Source organism: Balaenoptera acutorostrata, chromosome 8 (assembly GCF_949987535.1).
Source record: "Balaenoptera acutorostrata chromosome 8, mBalAcu1.1, whole genome shotgun sequence".
Lineage (NCBI taxonomy): Eukaryota > Metazoa > Chordata > Mammalia > Artiodactyla > Balaenopteridae > Balaenoptera > Balaenoptera acutorostrata.
Window position 1 is genome coordinate 24,083,042 of NC_080071.1, and position 12,384 is coordinate 24,095,425.

Here is a 12,384-nt window from a genome sequence, read left to right on the forward strand (position 1 = left end):
AAATAACAGTGGTGAATCACATGCAATAAATTATGTAGGATTCTATTTCTTCTTCAGTGCTCAAGAAAAAAACCTGATAATCTTCTCTTAACAAAAAAGAATAATTGTAAACTATTGGGTAAAGTCTTCCTTGATTATAATTTACTCTTTTATTAAAATCAGTAATGTGTGATTAGCTTATTTTAACAGCAATATGAAAGAAAAAGGGAGTTCAAAGGGGAAATCCTGCTTAGCAGTCTTAATCAAAATGAACATCCTTGTAGATACTTTCTAAATATAGCTCAGAAAAAATCTGCACTTGGTTGCCTTGGAAAATGTTGCTATAGTTGCAAGACACATTTCTAGAAATGGATGAACAGAAAGTAAACTTTCACTTTGCTCTGGGTACACAATTTTCCTACAGTGGACTCTTGACCTCAATCTAAGTAGGATCTGAGTCCATTTAGTTCAATTTTTTCTTTTCAGTTTTGTCTAAAGGTGCTCCTCTGTTGGATTCAGCATGACAAATGCTAGAAATGTAAGTGGCATTTCCATTGATGATAAAACTAAAATTTGTGGGGATTTAGGAGCTCAAGCTGCAGCAGTTACAGCTACACCCTACATCTTATTCAAACCCTTTAACATTGCACAGTATCTCACCTTAGAAAATCACTAGGGAATGAAATTTGCAGTGAATAAAGTTTTAGAATTCTCCATTGGTTGATCATATTGACTATCTAGGTTAACCATGTGTCACACTGATAGACTCTATAACAACATCAATCATGCTGATTCAATTGACATGAATATTTAACTATGAATTTTAAAGGTAATTATTTATTTGAATAGGGATCACATTGTAAATTTTTGAAAATTAAAATTTGTAGATATTAAAATGATTTGCTAGTATACTATCTTTTACTGTGCATGTAGAATAGCTAATTAAAAATAATTGGAAGAAGTGGCAAAGCAAAATATAAGATGAAGGGCATGAGAATTCGCTGTCAGCGAGAGTCATTGTAAAGTCAAATCAAATCTCCAAAATATATCATTAACGACTTGTCACTTGAGACTTTAAGACGCAAGAGGAAAACAACAAAATGTATTTTGAAAAAAGTCAGGCCCACATTATGCTGACTCTTGGAAATAGTAGGATGGTTCAGCAAGTTCTTCAGAACTTCTACCTTCCATGATACAACCTGTTTCAATTTTTAGTACTTCCCAGAATCCATTTTCATAAATAACTAAAACGAGACGTTTGGTAATCACATCTAATATTCCATTCTTCCACTGTGATAAATGAGGTACTATTTTCATCCACTTCATCAAGATTTTAGATTGTCCAGAGAACATCTGCATATATTCTTAGCTTACTTCAACTTGGGGTCATTGCAAAAGCTGATTTGATAAAATAGGGACAGTAACTCTGGAAAAATGTAAAGCCTAAACATCCTAGATTCAATAAAACTTTTGTTGTCAGATATAGTCACTTCGAATAATGGTGACAATGATAAGTAATATTTACTTACTCTGTGTCATAATTTTGTATCCTGCCAGGTCAAGAACATCCTATTTTTCCTTCATTTCTGTTATATTCTTTTGATTTTTTTGCTACACCTTCTTCATCTCTACATTTTTATATATCTAGGACTATATTCAATGATTAAAGTGTTAGAAAAGAAAAACTGTGAGAAAATACTAAGCAGAGTTGGGGATTTTATTTCAGAGAAAGTAATTTATGCATGTTCTCTTGTTTAGTAATCACAACAGACTAGTTGGTTAGAAGATATTATTCCTATTCTGAAGATGTGCAAACTGAGTCTTAGTGGGGTCTGTCAAATCACTTACTGAAAACATAAAGGGAGTAATTCACAGACTTGAACTTGGAACCTGAGCAGCCTGCCCGTACCTGTTCTTGCACCCACTTAGCAAGATTTAACAAGATCCGTATATCTAGCTCCTGATGAGAAGTTAATTGTTCTTTCATGTGACAGTCCTCAAGTTTTCCTGAGTTTTCCACCCCTTAGCATCTAATCTGGATATATTGATTAAGCACAATTACCCAGTTCATGCATATTTTCTACAACAAAACCCATATATTTGGTATCCCTTTTAAACAAATGTGTTCAAATGAGTTGGATCAAAAGCATACTTTATTTAGGAGCATTTCTCCCCATTTTCTCATAATTCCCAGTAAACTGAAATTCTTTTTGGTATTTATTGCATTTTTATTGCATTGGCCTTTCATGCTATAAAAAAACAGGGTTGGGGGTGAGGAATGGATACAGAAGATACATATAAGAATCAATGGGTTTGCTCTCTTCAAATACTCATCGATCCCCTCTCCCCACGGAGTCACTACAATAGACATTCCTACAGTGTTCTATGTGGCATTATGTTAAGTCTTCCTGGCCACACAGACCCTCCTATGCTATAATTGGGAATAATGACCACTATTCCAGAACCTTGCAAACACTTTGTAGATGATCTAAGATTTGATCTTTGCAAATATATCACAAAATTGCAGATTAGATTAATGTGCGGTATGGTTCTTCATTTGTGCAAAGTCACCATTTTGTGACTAGTCCTGAGGAGAGACAACGAGATTCTGGAGAAACTTGATTACCTTTGCAAGAGTGACTTCTTTTATCTATGGGAATTCTTCCTGAGGTGGGCACTGTTTCTTCAAGATCAAGTCCAGTTACTTTCCCTATTCCTGGAGGAGAATCTACAATTCCTGAGAAGAGAGGCTTTTGTTCATCGTCAATGGAGGAGATGAAAGATGAAGATCTGCTTTTTTTCTCTTCAAAGTGTTTCTTGGACCTCTGATAATGTCTTATGGTATCTACAGAGTCTTCTGGATCATTTGTGGTGCTTCCTTTGCCAAAATCTATCAAAGAAAAGTTATTTTATAGAAGAGAATCAAATGTGAGACTCTATGCCTACTGCACTATCTAGCGCTACATAAACTACCTTTGTCAGAGTGATTTTTGGGGGGATAACTTTAACATAGATTTTTTTTAAACTGCCAGAAAAGTTGTTCTTTCTCTTTTTCCTACTGAGAATGTAACTATTTAAGAAGACTTTTTTTTTTCTTAATTCATAGGACATTAGATTATCTTAATGAGATACGCTATTCGTTCCAAAATTAAAAGAATATCTGTGGTAGTAATAGCATTTATATCTCTGAAAAAAACTTTAGGATAACTTAAACCTTATTTATACATGCTCAACAGTCATTTGTATTCTTAAAATATGGTGTACTCCTTCTTGAAGGAAATGAAAAAGTGAAGAAAAATGTGTCCCAATGCTAAAATGTCACTGCTATGCAGCTTATTGTTTGTTGATTTTTAACCTTCATGCCCTCTCATCTGTGGTGGTCATTCCACATTGTGAAGGTCAAAACCAGAAGCCTCCTTGTGGTAAAGGCTGGCAGGCTGAATTTCAACCCTAGATCAATGCATGTAATGGCCTTGACATTCCAGGCAGTTTGGTTGTGCAGGATATTGCAAAGAATATAAAGCTTAAACACAGTAATTAAGGTAGGTTTATCTAATTACATTAAAGCCAGTAGTGCATATTGGCTGCTTTATACTGAAATGTCAGGATAATTTCAGCCCTGAAGGTTGTGTTAGAACATATTTCAGCAGCAAAAACTCCAAAAGATAAATCACAGAACTTGTTTCCATTAGTGTCCTGGGGAGACAGTATAATTCTCCATCTGGTTACCGCTAATAACTAACCCACATACTCCAGAAGGTATATCATTTTCTAGAGAAATGTTTAAGACAGTGTCTCCATCTATTCTCTGCCTGGTTGTGCTTACTTTGTTATTTATAGAAGGCCAAATGAACTGATTTAAGGCCACTCCAGAGAAACTTCCAACTGTTTTTTAAAATTCCCATATGGCACAGAAATTAAACAGAGATCTTTTTCTTTTATTTAAAAAAAATCATAATTTAAAATATGAGAAGCTAGAAAGCAGCCCAAGGTAAAAATGGATAGAGTTTAAAAACCAGCTTCATGTGAAATTGTTATTAAGGAGTTAGTTTACACCTTGCCAATTAAAGTTCAATGTAGTGCAGTTTACACCTTGCCAATTAAAGTTCAATGTAGTGCAAGCAGATTGCTTAATTTATTTTCTTTAAGATTCCCCACTTGCTCAGTGATTTCATCATTACTGAGAAGACCGCAGACCTTTCCAGTCTCAAGCATTGTTGACATCATTGATTACTCAGTATCACTTATATTTCTCTACTCAACCACTAATCTAGTTGCCTGTAAATATCCAGATCAACTCTTCTTACACAAGCCCTTTCTCTCCAGTGTCACGGACACAGTCTTCCTTCATTCTTGTCATCTCTTCCTCTGTTTCCTTTGATTTTAACTTCTCCCCTCCTGAAAATTTGATCAACATTTCCCCACTTTATAACCATATCATTTCATTCCTCAAAAAATAATAGTTTCCAATTTTATGCTAGTAAATGTTAAAAAACTTAAACACTTCACTTCTCTAATTATACTCATACCTGCTTTGTGAATTGCATCAGTTTGTTGCTCCTAAGTAAACGTTTGTGCAGTTTGGGCACCAATGGGATTTGAATCACCAAAGGCTTCTCATCTTCCCCAAAATGCTTTTCTTTTAAACACTTTCACGGAATCTTTTCCAGCGGAATCAAATGTAAACTGAATTAACATCTAATTCATATGTCTCTGATCTAAGTAAGGATAATGCTAACATGGATATTTGTAATGAATGTACATCACAAATTATTAAATCACTTCGCCTTTTTGGCTTAAAAGACCTTGCGAGTTCTCTGTAGATTTGTAAATCCTCATACATAGTAAAATGTTCTGTCCCACCTACCACATGGGCCTTGGTCTTAGTTTACTAAATTATGGCTTGATTTTGGATGCTTAGGCACAAATTCATCAGTCAACATATATTGCTAAACTGAATTATAACTTGCTGATTTCAACTCGGGACATGTGTTCACAAAATGTGGTGAATGAGGGATTATTATTTAGTTCTGTAGTGAAACAGAGCAAATTATTTTGTACACATGGTATCTAAATCCTTTAGCAAGAATTTCAGGTAAAAGCAGGATCATGAAAGAAGAAGAAAACATTTGATATCCTTGAATTTTTTCTAATACGTAGGGGAAATTACTCCACATTTATTTCTGTGTTCATTGCCACTGGATCATCAGCCAGCTGCATTTTGGAACTCAGGCCACGTGAACAGTTTCTCTGATGCAGCCCAACTGCAACATTTTTCTGTTCCATACTAGATAAATCAAAGCTTCAAATCTGATCATTTAAAATGACAGCTGAAATGACAATCTATTTGTGGATTAAAAATGGAAACTGCTCAGGCTTAGGCTGGAGGTTGGCTAATGGAATACATGATATTGGGCTGAAATGCATTATAATTGGCCTCCAGGTACCTCTAGATTTTGATGGCTTGTTCCATTTCTAGTTAAACTGGATTATTTAATAGACATTAAATAGCATTAGGTACTATTTTCCTTAATGTTATTCTTAATGCTATTTTATTATTATGATTTCTTAATGTTGTTTTCTTAAATGCTATGTAGAAATAGTATTCCGAATAGTAATCTGAGTAGTTTTCACATTTTCCCTTTTGCTAGAAATGAGACTGTAAAATCATTCCTGTTACCATCGTTTTACAAAGAAAAAAAACCCTGCCTATTTAATTAAGCCTCGAATTTTTCTGATTTAGATGACTGAAAACTTTTTAAAAAATCCCTGGTTTCTGTAGGCTGACACTTCACCTCCTCCCCTTTTCTCACAGGATCCAATTCTAAAGCAGTTGTGAATTGTCTTGTAGGTGTCTCTCTGTGTTCAGGACGGATTGAAGAGCACAGAATGAATGTCCTGATGGAGTGGTTAACCCATCCATCTTAAGAATGATTATATAAAATTCTTACATTTCAAACAATCTGGGAACAAATGCTTGTGCTCTCTCCATCATTTATGGAGTCTTTCTCTCAGGTGATTTATCATTTTTATTTGTCAGACCCAACAGGTGGACCCAAGTTTTGGTAAAAGAGAGGCGTTTAATGTACTCTCTCAGCATTTGCGTTTAAGATTTCCTACTGGTAATGATTTTGAGATAACTTGAGCATTTTCCAGCTGAATGCATTAAAAAACATTTATTTCATTGGAAAATTGGAGTCCAAAATAAATTCCTTCATTTGATCTCAAGTACTTTAGTTCTGCTCTAGCATCAAAGAAAGTTGAAAGTGGATTAGAGTCATTTTTCTATACAAATAAAGATAAAGAATTTATCTTAAAAATTAAAATAAAGAAAGATACATTTATATATTACTGAAATGGATAACAAAAGCTAATCATTATTTATTATTGGAGAAGATATTCCAAAGAGATGCTAAAGTATAATAGCAATATATTTAAAAACTTAATAAAATTAGAATTTGACCCACCCGTATTCTGTAAAAACAAGTTTAACAGTGTATATATTTACTCCTTACTTCAATAACTTTCACAGAAGTTATTTATTTTGGAGAAACACTTTCAAAACTTTACTGACTTTTGGATGGCAATGTGAAATCACTACATAAACATTACAAGGAGATAAGGTTTATTGCTTTGAAACACAGGTATGATGAGTTCAAGACCTCTTTCCACTCATTTTCTGGAACACTAGATTTTACCAGTTGATATATATAGAAGTCCCCATTTCAATAAAAATTACATGGGTATGTTCTTGGATTGGAAGAATCAACATTGTGAAAATGACTCTACTACCCAAAGCAATCTACAGATTCAATGCAATCCCTATCAAACTACCACTGGCATTTTTCACAGAACTAGAACAAAAAATTTCACAATTTGTATGGAAACACAAAAGACCCCGAATAGCCAAAGCAATCTTGAGAACGAAAAATGGAGCTGGAGGAATCAGGCTCCCTGACTTCAGTCTATATTACAAAGCTACTGTAATCAAGACAGTTTGGTACTGGCACAAAAACAGAAAAATAGATCAATGGAACAGGAGAGAAAGCCCAGAGATAAACCCACGCACATATGGTCACCTTATCTTTGATAAAGGAGGCAAGCATATACAGTGGAGAAAAGACAGCCTCTTCAATAAGTGGTGCTGGGAAAACTGGGCAGGTACATGTAAAAGTATGAAATTAGAACACTCCCTAACACCATACACAAAAATAAACTCAAAATGGATTAAAGACCTAAATGTAAGGCCAGACACTATCAAACTCTTAGAGGAAAACATAGACAGAACACTCTATGACATAAATCACAGCAAGATCCTTTTTGACCCAACTCCTAGAGAAATGGAAATAAAAACACAAATAAACAAATGGGACCTAATGAAACTTAAAAGCTTTTGCACAGCAAAGGAAACCATAAACAAGACCAAAAGACAACCCTCAGAATGGGAGAAAATATTTGCAAATGAAGCAACTGACAAAGAATTAATCTCCAAGATTTACAAGCAGCACATGCAGCTCAATAACAAAAAAACAAACAAGCCAATCCAAAAATGGGCAGAAGACCTAAATAGACATTTCTCCAAAGAAGATATACAGATGGCCAACAGACACATGAAAGAATGCTCAACATCATTAATCATTAGAGAAATGCAAATCAAAACTACAATGAGATATCATCTCACACCGGTCAGAATGGCCATCATCAAAAAAATCTAGAAACAATAAATGCTGGAGAGGGTGTGGAGAAAAGGGAACCCTCTTGCACTGTTGGTGGGAATGTAAATTGATACAGCCACTATGGAGAACAGTATGGAGGTTCCTTAAAAAACTAAAATTAGAACTACCATACGACCCAGCAATCCCACTACTGGGCATATACCCTGAGAAAACCACAATTCAAAAAGAGTCATGTACCAAAATGTTCATTGCAGCTCTATTTACAATAGCCAGGACATGGAAGCAACCTAAGTGTCCATCGACAGATGAATGGATAAAGAAGATGTGGCACATATATACAATGGAATATTACTCAGCCGTAAAAAGAAATGAAATGGAGGTATTTGTAATGAGGTGGATGGACCTAGAGTCTGTCATAAGAGTGAAGTAAGTCAGAAGGAGAAAAACAAATACAGTATGCTAACACATATATATGGAATCTAAGGAAAAAAAAAAAAAAAAGGTCATGAAGAACCTAGTGGCAAGACGGGAATAAAGACACAGACCTACTAGAGAATGGACTTGAGGATATGGGGAGGGGGAGGGGTAAGATGTGACAGGGTGAGAGAGTGGCATGGACATATATACACTATCAAATGTAAAATAGCTAGTGGGAAGAAGCCGCATAGCACAGGGAGATCAGCTCGGTGCTTTGTGACCAGCTAGAGGGGTGGGATAGGGAGGGTGGGAGGGAGGGAAACACAAGAGGGAAGAGATATGGGAACATATGTATATGTATAACTGATTCACTTTGTTATAAAGCAGAAACTAACACACCATTGTAAAGCAATTATACTCCAATAAAGATGTTAAAAAAAAATTACATGGGTAGGGAAATGAGAAAATTGCTCTTAGGGTGTGTATATCTCTTAAAATGGGTCCCTGTTTTTTATGACATGTGTGGCACTATCTAAATCCAAAGTAAAGAAGATGCTGAACATTTTTTTCACCTTTATTTCCATCCCTTTGGTTGGTACAGTCATATCTTTAGCACATTTAAATTTTTTTCTGTTTTCTGGGGAGGCCTGTTAATTGCTGTTCTCATTGAATTATTCTCTCTCAAAAGGTCACTGGCTCCCTAAATCACCCATTAGTAACTACTTTGATATTGCATTTTCCGTTCATAGAAAAAGTTGAGCAGAATATTCCAAATATTTGGTCACAAAAGTGCTATCAGTAAAAAATATATATATGCTTGTGTGTGTGTATCTCATGTGCCATTATACATGCTATTGTACTAAAATTTATGTATATTATAAAATATACACAACATAAAATTTTATTTTATTTTATTTTATTTTGGCTGTGCTGCACAGCTTGTGGGATCTTAGTTCCACAACACAAAATTTTAAAAGAAGTATTCCCATAACCCAATAAGCCACACTGGCACACTCTGAAGTAAGTACAATCCAACTCTGAAGACCAGTTAGAGACTATTTTTCAACATGTTCCAAACGGTTATACCACATTTATTTCTGTTCTGTCCAACTATTTTGCCAATGCTTATGATCACTAAGGAAGTCATTGAAGATACATTTTTATTCTTCACTTTCTGTAAAAATAACATTTTACTTCCCTCTCAGGAACTATAACATCTCCCCCTACAATGACCATAGTCAGTTTGGGGAGGTCCTGGGTACCTCCATGCCAGGATTTTAGGAAGGAAAGAGAACTTCTTGAATATATCTTCAAAAAAATACAAGGTGTCCTTAAATTTGGACCTGAACTGACAACTCTTTCTTGTCAGGAACTGAGTTTATATTCTTAAAAGAAATGTGCAGCCTGTGAGGACAAACCACTTTCATCTACAAATGCGTTTTAGGAGAGAAGTGATCTGATATGTTAAGCTTCCATTTAGTCCAGGTCAACTTGCAGAGGTTCTATATATATCTTTTCATTTTTAATATCTCTTTTTGAATGTAAGCTCCTTAGCACCACGTGGCAGGCATGATGGGGGGCGCTGTGCAGGTGAGAGCTGAAGCCTGAAGAGTTCCAGTGTTGTGTTGAGTAGTTCGTGAGTGGTTAATTGTAAGACTCAACCTCTGTCTGTCTCCAATGGCTAACCACATGTTCTTCCCTCTGGTTCTTGATGTCTCTGCTGATTAATTCACAGTCATCAGCACTCTTGGATATCTGCCCTCAAGGTATTGTTTCAAATGAGCAGTAAACCAACTCTAAAGTAATCAATACATTTCATGGGCAGCTTTTAGTTTATGTACCCTCCGTATCATTTAGTATCAATTATCTTCTGAAAGCTCTCTGCTCTTTATACTTACTTATATGCATTTTCCCCCCAGATATTGATTCTATATCAAGAAATATAGAATGAGCGGCCCTTTCAGATCTTTAGATTGAGGTGATAGGGATTAAATTGCTTTCAGCAAATTTTAAACTTGCCTATTGCACCATGGAGTCCTGAAGACTGGAATAGGCTCTCAGGCTCTGGATAACTGGAGTTAATTGTGTTTTCATGTTGACCAAAAAATGCTTACTCACTGACACACCAGGAAACTTCAAAGAACTACAGGCAGGCAAATCCTTTACCATCAACACTTTATATAAAATGGGTCTTATAGACTAAGCCTGTGATTAAAGGAAAAGTTTTCAGAATCAATAGAAATGTCTACATGCATGAGCACAATATAAATTGTGACACGCTCTCAGGGTCTTGTCAGGAGATAAAAACATTAAGTTATTTAGCTTGAGTATGAAGAAACTAAACAAGATTGAAAGGAGATTTAATAAATCTTCAACTGTATGGGGGACATTATTATATAGACAATATTGTCAAGCTGTTCTTCATTTCTAGTGAGATCAAAATATGAGATTAACTTCAGGGTAAGGGATTTAGATCAAGTCGACAGAAGAACAGCTTGACTGTTATGGTTCTGATTTTAGAAAAAGTCATCAGGAGAATAATGAAGGGCATTGCAGTAATAAATTACCACCTATCTGTGAATGGTTTATTGTTCTGCAATCAGCCAGAGGATTCAACAGTTAGCCCAATTCAACAGATATTTATCAACCATGCTTTGCGAAAAGAATCTGCAGTTTGATAGAGAAAAAGGACAAATATACCAAGAGCCACTATACAGGGCAGATTTTGAAAATAAAGATCTTCCTTGATTTACAATGGGGTTACAGCCCAATAAACCCATTGTAAGTTGAAAATATCATAAGTTGAAAATGCATTTAATACATCTAACATACTGAACATCATAGCTTAACCTAATCTACCTTAAACATGCTCAGAACACACACATTCGTCTATGGTTGGGCAAAATCATGTAACAAAAGCCTATTTTACAATAAACTGTTGAATATCTCATGTAATTTATTGAATACTGCACTGAAAGTGAAAAACAAAATGGTTGTAAGCGTATTGGCTGTTTCCCTCTTGATCACGTGGCTGATTGGGAGCTGGCGCTGCCCAGCATCACGAGGGAGCACCACAGCATATCGCTAGCTGGGAAAAGATCAAAATTCAAAATCTGAAGTATGGTTTCTTCTAAATGTGTATTGTTTTCGCACTATTGTAAAGTGAAAAAATCACAAATTGTTTCATCGTAAGTCAAGGACCATCCGTATAACAACAGGGAAGTGGCTTAGGAATTCATGAAAGAAAGAAAACGTATATTTTTGAGGAAATCAAGAAAGAGTTCACACTGAATATCACTGAAGATTAACCTTGACAAAAAATGTAATTTAATGGATGAGAAAGTGGTGTGCTATAGTTGTGTGTGAGTGTGTGTGTGTGTGTGTGTGTGTGTGTGTGTGTGTTGAGGATAGGGAAGTAAATTCCAATTAAGGAAAGGATATAAGCAAAAACACAAAAATGATGTACGTGAAAGAGAGGGTAGCTGAGTTCACTTGAAATATAGGGCAAGTTAAAGCTAGTAGATGCTCTCTCCTTGGGAGAGAATCCAGAGGGAAGAGGGCCAAGAAAAGAACTTGGATTAAGAAGGCAAAAGGAGGAAAAGAATCACATGGAAAAGGCTCAAATGCTAGTTCATTAACTCAGTCATTCTTTCAACAAATATTTGTTGAACACCTGCTATGAGGCAAGCACTGAAGCTTCAGGTGACTAAATATTTCCTATGGGGCTTATGATCTACAGGCAGATATCACTGATTAAATGATGATGCAAATCATATGGAAGTACAACTGGAATAAATGCTGCAAAAGAGAGGAGCTGATGGGGAAGGCCAGGTTAGGGTAGTGAAGGAAAGGATGGTATGAGATGAGACTGAAGATGTAGGCATAAACCTACCCTATGAAGAATTTAGGGAATGGGAAGTCTTTAGAGCACTTTAAATATGTGGGTGACATAAACATACCTGCATTTAGAAAAAAAAAATCACCAGTGGTCCAGTGTGGAGAATAGATGACAGAGGGCAAGTTGGGAAGGTGAGTTGAAATGTGTTTCAGTATTATGGTAGCTTGGCCCAGAGTTGTGGCTCTGAAGATGGAGAAGAGTGAACCAATAGAGACCTAGCTTGAAGAGTAAATGGATGTGTTGCAGGTGCCACTAACAAGACTTGTTACCAGGGTTGATGAAGAGGTTGAGAGATGGTTGGTTCCTAGATAGATCTATTTTGTGCAGTTTATTGAGTGGTGATGACATTTAGAGACACGGCAACTGATGGAGAGATAGGTTTCCAGCCGGACATCATGATTTCAATTTAAGAAA

At 35.6% G+C, this 12,384-nt stretch overlaps 1 protein-coding gene across 1 annotated transcript in view; it reads right to left on the reverse strand.

Annotated features, from left to right (window-relative positions):
- Positions 1 to 12,384, reverse strand: part of KCNH7 (potassium voltage-gated channel subfamily H member 7) — a 447,227-nt gene that overhangs the window by 11,522 nt on the left and 423,321 nt on the right. Inside the window, exon 13 of the mRNA XM_057551433.1 lies at positions 2,606 to 2,857. Within this exon, the coding sequence (XP_057407416.1) occupies positions 2,606 to 2,857 (252 nt within the window). The remainder of the gene's footprint in view (positions 1 to 2,605; positions 2,858 to 12,384) is intronic.